Source organism: Balaenoptera ricei, chromosome 5 (assembly GCF_028023285.1).
Source record: "Balaenoptera ricei isolate mBalRic1 chromosome 5, mBalRic1.hap2, whole genome shotgun sequence".
NCBI classification, from domain to species: Eukaryota; Metazoa; Chordata; class Mammalia; order Artiodactyla; family Balaenopteridae; genus Balaenoptera; species Balaenoptera ricei.
The window spans coordinates 81,189,433-81,204,978 of NC_082643.1; the positions used below are offsets into that span (position 1 = coordinate 81,189,433).

Consider the following 15,546-nt stretch of genomic DNA (forward strand, 5'->3'; position numbering starts at 1 on the left):
CTGGCTGTGGGTTTGTCATATATGGCCTTTTTTATGTTGAGGTAAGCTCCCTCTCTGCCTACTTTCTGGAGGGTTTTTATCATAAATGGGTACTGAATTTGTCAAAAGCTTTCTCTGCAACGATTGAAATGATCATGTGGATTTTCTCCTTCAATTTGTTAATATGGTGTATCACATTGATTGATTTGAGTATATTGAAGAATCCTTGCATTCCTGGAATAAACGCCAGTTGATCATGGTGTATGATCCTTTTAATGTGCTTTTGGATTCTGTTTGTTAGTATTTTGTTTAGGATTTTTGCATCTGTGTTCATCAGTGATATTGGCCTGTAGTTTTCTTTCTTTGTGACATCTTTGTCTGGTTTTGGTATCAGGGTGATGGTGGCCTCGTAGAATGAGTTTGGGAGTGTTCCTCCCTCTGCAAATTTTTGGAAGAGTTTGAGAAGGATAGGTGTTAACTCTTCTCTAAATGTTTGAGAGCATTCGCCTCTGAATCCATCTGGTCTTGGGCTTTTGTTTATTGGAAGATTTTTAATCACAGTTTCAATTTCAGTGCTTGTGATTGGCCTCTTCATATTTTCTATTTCTTCCTGGTTCAGTCTTGGAAGGTTGTGTGTTTCTAAGAATTTGTCCATTTCTTCAAGGTTGTCCATTTTATTGGCATATAGTTGCTTGTAGTAATCTCTCATGATCCTTTGTATTTCTGCAGTGTCAGTTGTTACTTCTCCTTTTTCATTTCTAATTCTATTGATTTGAGTCTTCTCCCTTTTTCTCTTGATGATTCTGGCTAATGGTTTATCAGTTTTGTTTATCTTCTCAAAGAACCAGCTTTTAGTTTTATTGATCTTTGCTATTGTTTCCTTCATTTCTTTTCCTTTTATTTCTGATCTGGTCTTTATGATTACTTTCCTTCTGGTAACTTTGGGGTTTTTTTGTTCTTCTTTCTCTAATTGTGTTAGGTGTAAGTTTGGGTTGTTTATTTGAGATGTCTCTTGTTTCCTAAGGTAGGGTTGTATTGCTATAAACTTCCCTTTTAGAACTGCTTTTGCTGCATCCCTTATGTTTTGGGTCATCGTGTTTTCATTGTCATTTGTTTCTAGGTATTTTTTGATTTCCTCTTTGATCTCTTGGTTATTAAGTAGTGTATTGTGTAGCCTCCATGTGTTTGTATTTTATACAGATTTTTTCCTGTAATTGATATCTAGTCTCGTAACATTGTGGTCGGAAAAGATACTTGATACGATTTCAGTTTTCTTAAATTTACCAAGGCTTGATTTGTGACCCAAGATATGATCTCTCCTGGAGAATGTTCCTTGAGCACTTGAGAAGAATGTGTATTCTGTTGTTTTTGGATGGAATATCCTATAAATATCAGTTAAGTCCATCTTGTTTAATGTATCATTTAAAGCTTGTGTTTCCTTATTTATTTTCATTTTGGATGATCTGTCCATTGGTGAAAGTAGGGTGTTAAAGTGCCCTACTATGATTGTGTTACTGTCAATTTCTCCTCTTATGGCTGTTAGTATTTGCCTTATTGTATTGAGGTGCTCCTATGTTGGGTGCATAAGTATTTACAATTGTTATATCTTCTTCCTGGATTGATCCCTTGATCATTATATAGTGTCCTTCTTTGTCTCTTGTAATAGTCTTTGTTTTAAAGCCTATTTTGTCTGATGTGAGAAGTGCTACTCCAGCTTTCTTTTGATTTCCATTTGCATGGAATATCATTTTCCATACCCTCACTTTCAGCCTGTATGTGTCCCTGTGTCTGAAGTGGGTCTCTTGTCGACAGCATATATATCGGCCTTGTTTTTGTCTCCATTCAGCCAGTCTATGTCTTTTGGTTGGAGCATTTAATCCATTTACATTTAAGGTAATTATTGATATGTATGTTCCTATTACCATTTTCTTAATCGTTTTGGGTTTGTTTTTGTAGGTCTTTTCCTTCTCTCGTGTTTCCTGCCTAGAGAAGTTCCTTTAGCGTTTGCTGTAAAGCTGGTGTGGTGGTGCTGAATTCTCTTAGCTTTTGCTTGTCTGTAAAGGTTTTAATTTCTCCATCAAATCTGAATGAGATCCTTGCTGGGTAGAGTAATCTTGGTTGTAGGTTTTTGCCTTTCATCCCTTTAAATGTGTCCTGTCACTCCCTTCTGGCTTGCAGAGTTTCTGCTGAAAGATCAGCTGTTAACCTTATGGGGATTCCCTCGTATGTTATTTGTTGTTTTTCCCTTGCTGCTTTTAATATTTTTTCTTTTTATTTAATTTTTGATAGTTTGATCAATATGTGTCTTGGTGTGTTTCCCCTTGAATTTATTCTGTATGGGACTCTCTGTGCTTCGTGGACTTGATTAACTATTTCCTTTCCCATATTAGGGAAGTTTTCAACTATAATCTCTTCAAATATTTTCTCAGTCCCTTTCTTTTTCTCTTCTTCCTCTGGGACCTCTGTATCTCGAATGTTGTTGCATTTAATGTTGTCCCAGAAGTCTCTGAGACCGTCCTCAATTCTTTTCATTCTTTTTTCTTTATTCTGCTCTACAGTAGTTATTTCCACTATTTTATCTTCCAGGTCACTTGTCTGTTCTTCTGCCTCAGTTATTCTGCTACTAATCCTTTCTAGAGAATTTTTAATTTCATTTATTGTGTTGTTCATCATTGTTTGTTTGCTCTTTAGTTCTTCTAGGTCCTTGTTAAACGTTTCTTGTATTTTCTCCATTCTATTTCCAAGATTTTGGATCATCTTTACTATCATTATTCTGAATTCTTTTTCAGGTAGACTGCCTATTTCCTCTTCATTTGTTAGGTCTGTTGGGTTTTTACCTTGCTTCTTCATCTGCTGTGTGTTTCTGTGTCTTCTCATTGTGCTTAACTTACTGTATTTGGGGTCTCCTTTTCGCAGGCTGCTGGTTTGTTGTTCCTGTTGTTTTTGGTGTCTGCACCAAGTGGCTAAGGTTGGTTCAGTGGGTTGTGTAGGCTTCCTGCTGGAGGGAACTAGTGCCCGTGTTCTGGTGGATGAGGCTGGTTCTTGTCTTTCTGGTGGGCAGGTCCACATCTGGTAGTGTGTTTTGGGGTGTCTGTGATCTTATTATGATTTTAGGCAGCCTCTCTGCTAATGCGTGGGGTTGTGTTCCTGTCTTGCTAGTTGTTTGGCGTAGGTTGTCCAGCACTGTAGCTTGCTGGTCTTTGAGTGGAGCTGGGTCTACATGTTGAGATGGAGATCTCTGGGAGATTTTCACCATTTGATATTACATGGAGCTGGGAGGTCTCTGGTGGACCAACGTCCTGAACTTGGCTCTCCCACCTCAGAGGCATAGCCGTGATGCCTGGCCGAAACACCAACAGCCTGTTATCCACATGGCTCAGAATTATAGGGAGAAAAAAAGAAAGAAAGAAAGAAAAAGATAAAATGAAATGAAATGTAATGAAATGAAATAAAATAACGTTATTAAAATAAAAAATAATTATTATAAAAAATTTTTAAAGTAATAAAAAAAGAAAGAAAGAAGAGAGCAACCAAACAAAAAAACAAATCCACCAATGATAAGAAGCACTGAAAACTATACTAAAAAAATGAAAAAAAAGAAAAAAAAACGGACAGATAGAACCCTAGGACAAATGGTAAAAGCAAAGCTATACAGACAAAATCGCACACAGAAGCATACACATACACACTCACAAAAAGAGAAAAAGGGGAAAAAGTATATACATATCGTTGCTTCCAAAGTCCACCCCCTCAATTTGGGATGATTTGTTGTCTCTTCAGGTATTCCACAGATGCAGGGTACATCAAGTTGATTGTGGAAATATAATCCGCTGCTCCTGAGGCTGCTCGGAGAGATTTCCCTTTCTCTTCTTTGTTCGCACTGCTCCTGGGGTTCAGCTTTGGATTTGGCCCCGCCTCTGCATGTAGGTCGCCTGAGGGCGTCTGTTCTTCACTCAGACAGGATGGGGTTAAAGGAGCAGCTATTCGGGAGCTCTGGCTCACTGAGGCCGGGGGTAGGGAGGGGTACAGAATGCGGGGCAAGCCTGTGGTGGCAGAGGCCGGCGTGACATTTCACCAGCCTGAGGCGTGCCTTGTGTTCTCCTGGGGAAGTTGTCCCTGGATCACGGGACCCTGGCAGTGGCAGGCTGCACAGGCTCCTGGGAGGGGAGGTGTGGATAGTGACCTGTGCTTGCACACAGGCTTCTTGGTGGCTGCAACAGCAGCCTTAGCGTCTCATGCCTGTCTCTGGGGTCCGCACTGATAGCTGCGGCTCACGCCCGTCTCTGGAGCTCCTTTAAGCGGCGCTCTTAATCCCCTCTCCTTGCGCACCCTGAAACAAAGTGGCAAGAAAAAGTGTCATGCCTCTTCGGCAGCTCCAGACCTTTTCCTGGACTCCCTCCCAGCTAGCTGTGGCTCACTAGCCCTCTTCAGGCTCTGTTCATGCAGCCAGCCCCAGTCCTCTCCCTGGGATCTGACTGAAGCTGGAGCCTCAGCCCCCAGCCCCCACCCGCTCTGGCGTTTGAGCATACAAACCTCTTGGGCTGGGGAGTGCTGGTCGGCACCGATCCCCTGTGCGTGAATCTCTCCGCTTTGCCCTCTGCATCCCTGTTGCTGTGCTCTCTTCCATGGCTCTGAAGCTTCCCCGCTCTGCCACCCGCAGTCTCCTCCCACGAAGGGTCTTCCTAGTGTGTGAAAACCTTTCCTCCTTCACAGCTCCCTCCCACTGGTGCAGGTCCCGTCCCTATTCTTTTGTCTCTGTTTTTTCTTTTTTCTTTTGCCCTACCCAGGTACATGGGGAGTTTCTTGCGTTTTGGGAGGTCTGAGGTCTTCTGCCAGCCTTCAGTAGATGTTCTTTAGGGGTTGTTCCACGTGTGGGTGTATTTCATCTTACTCTTCCGCCATCTTGAATCCCCTCTCTATACTGAAGTTTTGACTGTCTTGTGGATTTAAAAATGCAGCCATATAGTAAATCTTTTAGTTAAGCTCATTTTGCTTAACTTTGAGACTTAATCTATGTTGGTACCTATGGTTGTAGACTGTTCATTTTCACTGCTGTATAATATTTCACCGTATGGATATATCATGATATCCATTCTACTGTTATAGTTCACATTCTCAACATCATCTAGTATTTTACATGTAAGTGATATATGTTTACACACATGTGTAAACCAGCTTTATTTATATCAAACTTACATGTAAGAAGAAAGACTGATGTTCAATAGACAGGTTGATGAGTTTTGACAAATATGTACAGCCATGTGACCACAATCAAGATACAGAACATTTCTATTATCCCTCAAAATTCGCCTTTGCACATTGGCAGTAAATTATCCCATCACCTGCATTGGGGAACCGCTGATCTCACTGAATTACTTTTGCCTATTCTAGAATTTCATATAAATGGAATCATACAGCAAGTAACGTTTTGTGTCCAATATCTTTTATTCAACCTGATGTTTATGAGATGCATCCATGTGGCTGCGTGTCAGTTTGTTGTTTTGTCTGTTGAATGTTATTCTTTTGTGTGATTCTCCCACAGCTTCTTTAACTTTTGCATGTTGACATACATTTGGGTGGTTTTTCTTTTCATCTACATGTATGTCTGTTGAATATATACTTAGGAGTAGAGTTGCTGTCATAGTATATGCTTATCTTCCACTTTGGTAGGTAATGCAAAGTGGTTCTCATCGTTGAGTGGTTATGCTCACTTATGTTAACACTAGCAGTGTATGTGCATTTCTTTTGTCTCATAGCCTCAACAGCATTTCGTTATTTAAAAAAATTTAGCCATACAGGTGGGCGGATAGTTATATTTCATTGCGATTTTAATTTGTATTTTCTGATGACTAACGAAATTGAGCACATTTTAATGCATTTATTGGTCATTGACCATGTTTCTATCTTCTTTTATGTGGTGCCTTTTGGAGTCATTTACCCATTTTGGGGGAGGGGGGTTGTTGTTTTGAATTGCATTTTCTGTGTTTTATAATGATTTTTAAGAGTTATTGATGCACCATGGGTATGAGCCCTTTGTCGAATATATATTTTCCTCTTCTACATACTGCTTTTTTATTCTTTGATGGTGACTTTTAATGAAAGAAAGTTCTTTAATTTAGTCAAATTTACCATTACTTTCCTTTAGAGTTAGAATTTTTCATATCTTAAGACACAGAAGATATTCTGTTTTATCTTCTTCTAGCTTTATTGTTTGGCCTATCATGTTGGGATTTATAATCCACCTTGCATTGATTTCTAGGTATAGTTTGAGGTAGGAGTACTTTTTTTTTTTGTAATACCAAGTGGATATCCAAGTCATCTTCTTATTAAAGACATGCTTTGCTCATTGCTCAAGATTGACATGTTTGTTTTAACTTAAATGAATACTGAGTGCCTTTATGCCCATTCTACTTCACTAATCTATATATCTATCCTTTTATCAGTAATGTAGTGTCTTCATTACCATAGCTTTAAAAATAAATCCTGATACCTAGCAGAGCAAGTCTTCTCACTTTATTCTTCAAGTGTCTTAGTTATTCTTGGTCTTTTGCTTTTTCATATAAATTTTAAAATCAACTTGTTAAATTCCACATAGATACCCACCCCTGTAACTCTTTTGATTGGGATTGCATTGATTCTACAAATGAACATAGGCAGTGTTGACATCATTGCAGTATTCAGTCCTCCATATATTCCTCCATTTAATTAGATTTTCTTTAATTTTCTCAGGAATGATTTCTCAGGACTGAGTTCTTACAAATCTTTTGTTAGATTTAATCCTGGGTTTTTATATTTTTCTGATACTCTTGTATATGGTATCACTTTTAATATTTCATTTTGTTTGCTGATATTTGGGAATATAGTTTATATTTTATTTATCAACCCTATGAACAGTAGGTTTGCTAAATTCATTTTTAAACAACTCTTTGAGGTATAATATTTGCATAATAAACTGTACCAATTCAAAGCATATAATTTGATGAGTTTTGAAAGATGTGTAAACCTATTAAATTATCACCACAATTAAGAAGTGGCAGTTCCATCATCCCTAAGCATTTCTTAGTGTCCTTTTACAGTCCATCCGTCTTTCACACTCCCTTATAGAATCATATAGGATATACGTCTTTGTGCCAGGCTTCTTTCGCTCAGCATGATGATTTTGAGAGTTATTCATATTATTATGTTTAGTATTAATTTGTATCCTTTTATTAGTTCTCCGCCCCCCCCCCCCCCAAGCTTGGTAGTAATCCCTGAGGTCCTTATACCACCATTTGTTTATCATTCACCTGTTGATGTACATTTAGTTTGTTTTAAGTTATTGATTATAGAGGGTAAAACTGCTATGAAGAAAGACCAGAAAAATTTATTTCCCTGGAAATATGTTTTCAATTCTTTTGAGTTTCTAGGATTGGATAGCTGGGAGCTTAAATTAACTTTATCAGAAAATGTCAAGCAGTATTCCAAAATGGATGTACCCTTTTACATTCGTGCTGGCAGTATTTAAACCTTCTATTTATTCAACATACTCTCTAACACTTGGTATTTACAGCCTTAAGTTTATCCATTCTAATGAGTCTGTATTTATTATCACATTGTGTATCCTCTTATAAAGTGTCTATTTAAATTTTTGTCCATTTTTAAATTGAATCATTCCTATTAATAGATTGTAAGTATTCTTTTTATATTTTGGAAACAAGTCATTTATCAGAAATATGTGACAGCATAAAGGTCCAACTTTTTTGGGGGGGTGGTGGTTTTTGTATCTTATTTAAGACATCTTTGCATACTTAAAGGTTGCAAAATTTTTCTTCTGTTGGTTTCCAGAAGGTTTAGAGTTTTAGTATTAACATTTAGGCCTAAACTGCATTTCAAGTTAATTTTTGTATATGGTATGAAGTAATGGTTGATATTCATTTCTTTTTTTAAATTGAGCTATCCAGTTATTCCAGCAACACTTGTTGAAAAGACTATCCTTTCCCCATTGAATTGCCATGACATAATTTTTCAAAAATCACTGGACCGTAGATGTGTGGGAGTATATATGGACTTTCTGTTTAATTCCATTGATTTATATGTCTGCCCTTTCACCAGTACCGCACAAATTTGATTGCTGTAGTTTTAGGCTAAATATTGAAATCATATACTATAAATCTTCCAATTTTGTCTTTCTTTTAAATATTCTGACCATTCTAAATTGTTCTTATTTGCATGTAAATTTTAGCATCACCTTGTTAATTTCTATAAAAAACATCACTGGATTTTGTTTGGGATTATATTGACGCTATATATCAATATGTGGAGAATTCACATCTTAACAATATTGAGTCTTCCAATCTATGAACATGATATATCTACTTATTTAGGTCTTCTTTAATTTTTCTCAGCAATGTTTTAGAATTTTCAGTGTGCAGATCTTGCCCATATTTTGATAAATTTACCCCTTAGTATTTCATGTTTCTTTATGCTATTGTAAAAGTTATATTTTCAAACTATTTTTCCAATTGTTCATTGCTAGTATTTAGAAATACTATTGATTTTTAAAAATATTTCCCCCATCCTGGTACCTTGCTACACTGACTTAGCAGTTTGAGAAGCTTTTAGGTAGATTTTTAAGGATTTCCTGTTGATTAGATACAGACTTCTGCTTATAAGAGGCCTTCCTTTCCAATCTGAATGTTTTTTATTTCTTTCGCTTGTTGCACTGACTGCAACCTATGAACTAATGTGTATATAACTAGTGAGCGCCCACCTCCTTGCCTTTTTTCCAGTCTTAGGGAAAATGATTCAGTCTTTAATCTTTGATTATGATGTTGGTTTTTCATAAATGCCCTTTATTAGGTTGAGGAAGTTTTTTTCTATTCCTAGTTTGCTGAGAGTTTTTGTCATGAATGGATTTTGAATTTTGTCAATTGGTTTTTCTGAATCTATTGCTGTGAGAATGTGATTTTTCTCCTTTATTTTCTTAATTTGGTGAATTATATTAATTTTTCCATGTTAAACCAACTTTGCTTTCTTGTGGTAAATCTCACCTGGTCATAATATATCATCATTTTTATGTATTGTTGGATTTGATTTGTTAATATTTTGTTAACGATTTTTGCATGTTAAGTTTATGAGGAATATTTGTCTAACATTTATCTGTTGTTTTGTTTTTGACTGGTTGTGTATTAGTAATACTGGCCTTGCTGAATGAACTAGAAGTAGTCCTTCCTTCCCTATTTTCTGAAAAGGTTTGCATAGAATTGGTATTATTCCTTCCTTAAATATTTATTGGAGCTCACCAGTGCAGTATTTGGGCCTGGAACTTTTTGTGGGTAGGTGATTAATTACTGAATTCAATTTTTCTAATAGATACAGGGATATTAAGATTTTCTATTTATTCTCGTGTCCTGTTTGATCATTTGTATCTCAAGGAATTTTTCCATTTCATCTAAATTGTTGGATATATTGGCATAAAGTTTTTCTTAATAATCTGTAATTATCCCTTTAATGTTTGTAGGATTTGTAGTGATGTCCTCTCTTTCATTCCCGATATTGGTAATTTGTCTCTTCTGTCTCTCATTCTTATTTTTCTTCCCTGAGGTTTATAAATTTTATTGATCTTTTCAAAGAACCAGCTTTTGGTTACCATTATTTTTAAATTTTGTTTATATTCTATTTCATTGGTTTCTGTTCTTTTATATAGATATAAATAAATAAATAACTACAACTACATAGATATAGTCTTTCCTATAGTTACTTGGGCATATTTATATTTAAGAGAAGTAAGGACACTGTCCTGATCCTTATATTTAAATGGAAAAATAGAACTCTTTCATATGGTGGTAGGTATTCGTTACCTTCTGTTTCCACAGTGTTTTCCTCTGACATTGCTGTTATGTTGTATTCTAATTAATTACCTGTAGTATTTCTCTCTCAAGGCTTTGAGATCTTTGAGAAAAGGTCTTATGTATTTTCAAATTATGTTCTTAGAGCCAGACAGATTTTTTATTCAATATTGTAAAGCTAAAGACAAAAAAAATCATAAATACTTGTGCAAATATGTTCATTTACTTTTGTGAATTATAAATGTAAAAAGCAAACACTTGTAAAATCCAATAAAATCTCTTCCTTTAAGGCTATTTAAAAAGACACATTTATGGAATTTGGCCATTGTATTTGTTCATTAAAATCAAACTTATTTTTGAATATTGGTTTTTCTAACAAAAAGAATATATGTGCCTACAATTAATCCTTTACTTAGGATGATAACATCTATTTTTACGTATTTTATCTATTTTTCCCTTTGCCTTAAGCTATTTCCGTGAGAGAAGAAATGTTCCTACCTCAACTGGAAAATCTATGACACAGCAAAGTGAGTCTCAGCTTTTAAAGTCTGTAAATTAGTTAGTACTCATTTGATACTCTTACATGTGTTAAAATCATGGTCAAGAAGGCAGCCCACCTGTGGAATAGGGAATAGTGGGAATAACTGTCTGCCAGGTTCATAGTACTCCAGACACTTTTAAAGGTGAGTGAATGAAAGACAGTAATATATACGCAGACTCCTGGAAATTTGCACATGCTAATGTAAAAAGATTTTTTTACCCAGGCTTCATTTATCATTAACCACAGTCGAAAGCATTTAACTAAATTATGTGGTTTCTGACAGTCTGAACTACAGGGCGTAGATTTATGGAAAGTAATTTTGCCATGGTAACAGGAAAGGGCTGACATTGCTCTGGTCAACTGCTCATTGACAGAGGCTTTTCTTTCTTTTTGAAAATTCTGCTTGTACAAGTTCAGGAACATTCTTCTCAATGCTGTTAGCAAACACTTGACTACTGAACCTTTAAAAAAATTTGCCACAGCAGAAAACGCAAGTGTTGAGAATTCTTTCTTGTAGATCGGTGTAATTCAGGGATTGTGGAAATTCTCTTAAAATAATTTACTTACAGGTGCATTAGTAGTTATGGTATTAGAGGGATTATATTAAGTGGATTCTGGCATTTTGAATGCTATAACATCTAGCTGTTATGTTAGTGAACTTTTAATGATCATTTGTTTAAAATTCCAATAGAATTAAGATTAATTTTCTGCCATTAAAACTAACCTCTTATTTAGGAATTAACATTATAAACACGCCATGACAATTTCCATTGTATGGGGAAATGTGCTTACTTATATTAACGTGGATCCTATAGGTTAGCAAGGACAAATGTGACACATCACACTTTGAGAAACAGTGAGTAATGTGTTTTGGTTGTGAAGTGAGGGGTGTATACATTGAGAAAATCATGCTTAGAGTTGATTTGAGGATAAGAATTATGAGCAGAATTTTGGACTCTCAGAGAATAAAGCTTAAGTTGTGATATTGCTATAAAATAATTAAACACATGCCTTTTTAAAACAATATTTCACATTATTCACATCTTTCCATTCTCATCCTATAATTCCCCCAAAAGATACGAATGAGGAGAATTCATCTTCCATTTTCCCTTATGGAGAGACCTTTCTCTTCCAGAGACTAGAAAATTCCAAGGTTAGTCCCATACATTTTAATTTTTTTCCATATTCAATTCTTTGCTTTTCTGCCTATATATGCCTCTTCATTTTCCTTTAAGCTGTTTGAAGAATGTGTTATATTGAAGAAAGGAATTTCCATTCAGCGAAATTCTGCTCAGTAAAATCATGGCAGATTTATATCTTTAAAAATATATCACAGAAATACATTTCAGTTTGATTTTAGGAATACAGATCAGTGGGTTTTCAAAATTTACCACAAGTTACTTTAAAAAAAAAAAAGAGTAAGACAAACCCCTGTAAAAAGGAAAGGCAAACTGACAAAAGCCACTAGATTTTACTTTGCCTTATACCCAAATATAGACAGACTTCTAACTATTTACAAATCTTAATTATTCAGTTTATCACTCAGTCTTTCCTCTCCACTATTTGTGCTCTTTTGGTATTTTATTTCTTGGTCATGATGAAAGAGAAGTTGGAAGACAAAAAGTAAGTGGGAAAGTAAAAGTAAATAAATTTTATTCTTAGCACCTTCTGTTCTTCTTAGTTGAAATGATGAGTTATTAATGATTTAAATAAAATATTGAAAAAGGGATCAAAAGGCTACCATTTAATATAGTCACCCTAATTAAATTGTTTTTATTGAAAATTGATCTAAACAATTAGACGTTTGTTTAATAAAACTAAACCCAGATACTGTGAATCTTTGTAGAATATTGCTCCCCTAAAAAAACTTGTATTTTTTTTATAGAAGAGATCCATAAGGAATGAATTTTGGACCCAGGAAGAAACACTCAAAGGGGTAACAACTACTGAAAGAAACTCATTTTTTGTCAAATCAAGGTATGAGGACGTGATTGATGATGGTTAATTCTTTTGAATAAAATGTTATTTAATATACAATGTTGAATTCTTGCTCATATTATATTTCTAAGAAAATAGTTTATATTGGTAAGTTCAAATCCTTTCTTTTGACAACAGCACTCATTTCAGTAATTGAATTTAGAGCCTGTAAATTGATTCTATAGTCTGTAGCACATTATTTTTGTCTTTTCCTAATTGAAACCATTCTCCCTTTCCCAAAGTGGCAAATATGTGGTGACCATGTTTGCACTTTAAAGATAGGAAGTTACCTTACTATGAAGAAGAAAGGGGCAGTGCCAAAAATGTCACTATGTGAGGTGCAGAATTTTTACAAATGTAATGTATCCTTTTATTAGAAGTTCAACATTGACAAGCAGCTTGAAAATTATCCAGTTATTTGGATCACACATGAGATTGAATAGAGTTTGTAAGATACCAACTTAAATTTTATTTTTCTCTCAGCTTTATTAGCACTTGATGTCGTGCATCATTACCTAACATTTGTCTATTTTAACCTTTATTCTCCAAGGCTAACACTGTTGAGGGTTTCCTTAAGATGAGACTAAATAATTGAGAATCTTCAGAAGGCATCTGATATGAACTTACTACAGTGCAGAGTGTGGAAGGGGCCAACTTAAGTCCTTTAAGGTGGCAATGATTTTTAGAATACCACGTCCAGAAGGATGTAATTTGACTCCTAGGCATATCTGTTTCATTGATTAGCAAAAGCTTCTTTGTAATGAGTTTTATTATACATAAATGGCTGAGCCAATCTGTTTTGTCATTCCTTAAATCTATAGGAATATACTTAGCAACTGTGTATTCCAGTAAATATTATACGTTATACAGCTTTTACCTTCTGAATGTACCCTGGCCCTTTCTTGTTTTCTAGTTAGCAATGTGGTGCAGTTTTTTTCTCATTAGTGATGCAAAATAATACTAAAGTTCTCACCAGTCAGGTGTACTCTTTGTTTTATTACATTATATGGAACATAGGGTCCTTGAAGTCAATTAGTGGAGAGTCAGAGAAGGGGCAACATGTAGAAATAAGATCTCCAGTACCTCTCTCCACGAGGTAGTGGTTCATGATCTGGCCCATTAAGTGGCTGGCCACTTACTGGTGCTGGTGAAGACGTTTAAATTGTGATGCAGAGAATATGGCAGTCTCCATCCTCACCACTCTCACCCAACCCCCAAAATAAACAGGTCAGATTAAATGATACATAAGAAAAAATACACTGCTTCTAGTAGTATTCAAATATGTGTTAGTATAATGAGAGATTTCTATTTTTCAGAAAGTTTTAAAAATTATCAGATGCGTTAATTGAACTCCAAGATTTTTCCTGGCCTTAAATTTCTGTGATTGGTTGTTTATAAATAGAAAAAGTAACCAATGGCTTAAGTCACATAGAGCTGTGGGAAATATTAAAACCATTCTTTTTCCATTTAGCTTATATGATAACAGGATGGAGAATATAAGTGAAGACAAAGTAGAAGATATTTGGATACCTCGAGAGGACAAAAACAATCTTCCTGTAGACTCTGCTTCGGAATCAGAATATTCAACGGTAGAAGAATGCTTTCAGAGTTTGAGAAGAAAACATTCAAAGCCATCTAAATCTAGGACTCAAAAAGCAGTGAATTTGGCCTCTGTTAATAGGCACAGTTATCCACTAAGCTCAACAAGTGGAAAGGCTGATTCATCAATCATTTCCTCAAATGTAATATCTCCCTATGCCTGTTTTTACGGATCATCTGCAAGAAAGGTTAAATCGGGATGGCTTGACAAACTCTGTCCCCAAGGGTATGTATTTATTCTTCTTTGTTTTTTTTTCCGTAAGTGACATATTTTTAAAAATTCAAGCGTATCCATTTCTAAACCTGCTAGGTTGCTGTTGCGCCTCCCCACCCCCCAAGCATACAGAGACAGTTCATAGGGACTTTCAATACACTTTTGCAAATGCTGTTCTTTAGATATAATGTGGGGCATGGACCCTGTGCTGTATGGAATTCTGGGTTAAGGTTCTGCATAGCAAATTAAAACTGGAAGTCTTATTTCACATCTAGATCCTTAATGTTAGTTTCTAACTTTGCACCAAAATGCAATATCTTGTGTCTCAATTTGTAGCAAAGAAAAACAACACCGATTGAGTTTGTATTACTCAGCCCACACTGTTTGGCCTTCGCTCCTATTATAACAGCGTTCTGTTTGGGAATACAAGGCTTATTGTAGTCAGGGGAAAGTATGTCACTGTTACATTTTAGGCTTCACTGTTATTGATATATTGTTTTGAGTTTTGAATGTTGCACAAAAGGTCAGAGTTCCTTGAATATTATACTTTAAAAGCAGATTTATCATTTCAGTTGTTGACAAGGAAACTTCTGTCCTTAAGCATTTTGCAGTACTGAGAAATCTTTGGGGAGGGATTATGTTTAATTAGAATTATTTTCTGACATCCTGAATTTTGAATGTCCTTTTGAAATACTTACTGGAAATGTTCCTCATGAATTATTAAATTATTTAGGGATTAAATCTCTTATGTTTAAGTAGTTGTTGTGGTGAGTCTCTATGTTGTGCTGGTTTTCTCTTCCCCTGAAAAGGTGCATCATTTCTAGAAAGCCTTGTTTTCTCCTAAAATAAATTTTATTAGCAAAAAAATTGCCAGAAGAAGTATCAGTTGACTAGTGGGAGAAGAAATGATATTTCTTAAGAAATAGAGAAAAAAAAAAAGCTGAACCCTTTTGTGGTTAGTAATTACATGGTTAATACTTTATAGGATTGCATCCCTTTAGCAAATTAGATGTTGACTAAACTGAAGCAGAGAACTTCTTAGCATCATGTATTTTGTCTCACTCCTTTCTGGTTCCATTAGGATGACAAAGTAGTTAACTGTGTCTGCTTTTCATCAGTCATCAGTATTATTGGTAAATGCATAGTCAAATTGCAACAGTATGAGTCATTACTCAAATATACACACTGGTGGAATGAAACATTGCACGGGAATAGTCTCAGGTCTTTCATTTCTGTAGAATTTAAATGATTAGGGAGATCCCAGTGCTCTCTCAAAGTATCACTGGAAGATTTAGCAGATTCTGTGGTTTCCTGAATGATCTCTGGTGGGTGGTACCTCGATCTTGACGGGTTAGTATGTTTATGTTGCAGGCACACTGAGAAAGCTTCACCATTACTGGCCACCTCTG

The 15,546-nt window shown here is 35.5% G+C and overlaps 1 protein-coding gene across 2 annotated transcripts in view; it reads left to right on the forward strand.

Moving 5' to 3' along the window:
- The window catches only part of ARAP2 (ArfGAP with RhoGAP domain, ankyrin repeat and PH domain 2), a 216,130-nt gene that overhangs the window by 22,991 nt on the left and 177,593 nt on the right, over window positions 1-15,546 (forward strand). For both annotated transcript variants that reach the window (XM_059923215.1, XM_059923216.1), the window contains exons 3-6: window positions 10,275-10,333; window positions 11,424-11,500; window positions 12,233-12,324; window positions 13,796-14,149. In XM_059923215.1, coding sequence (XP_059779198.1) covers window positions 10,275-10,333; window positions 11,424-11,500; window positions 12,233-12,324; window positions 13,796-14,149 — 582 coding nt within the window. The remainder of the gene's footprint in view (window positions 1-10,274; window positions 10,334-11,423; window positions 11,501-12,232; window positions 12,325-13,795; window positions 14,150-15,546) is intronic.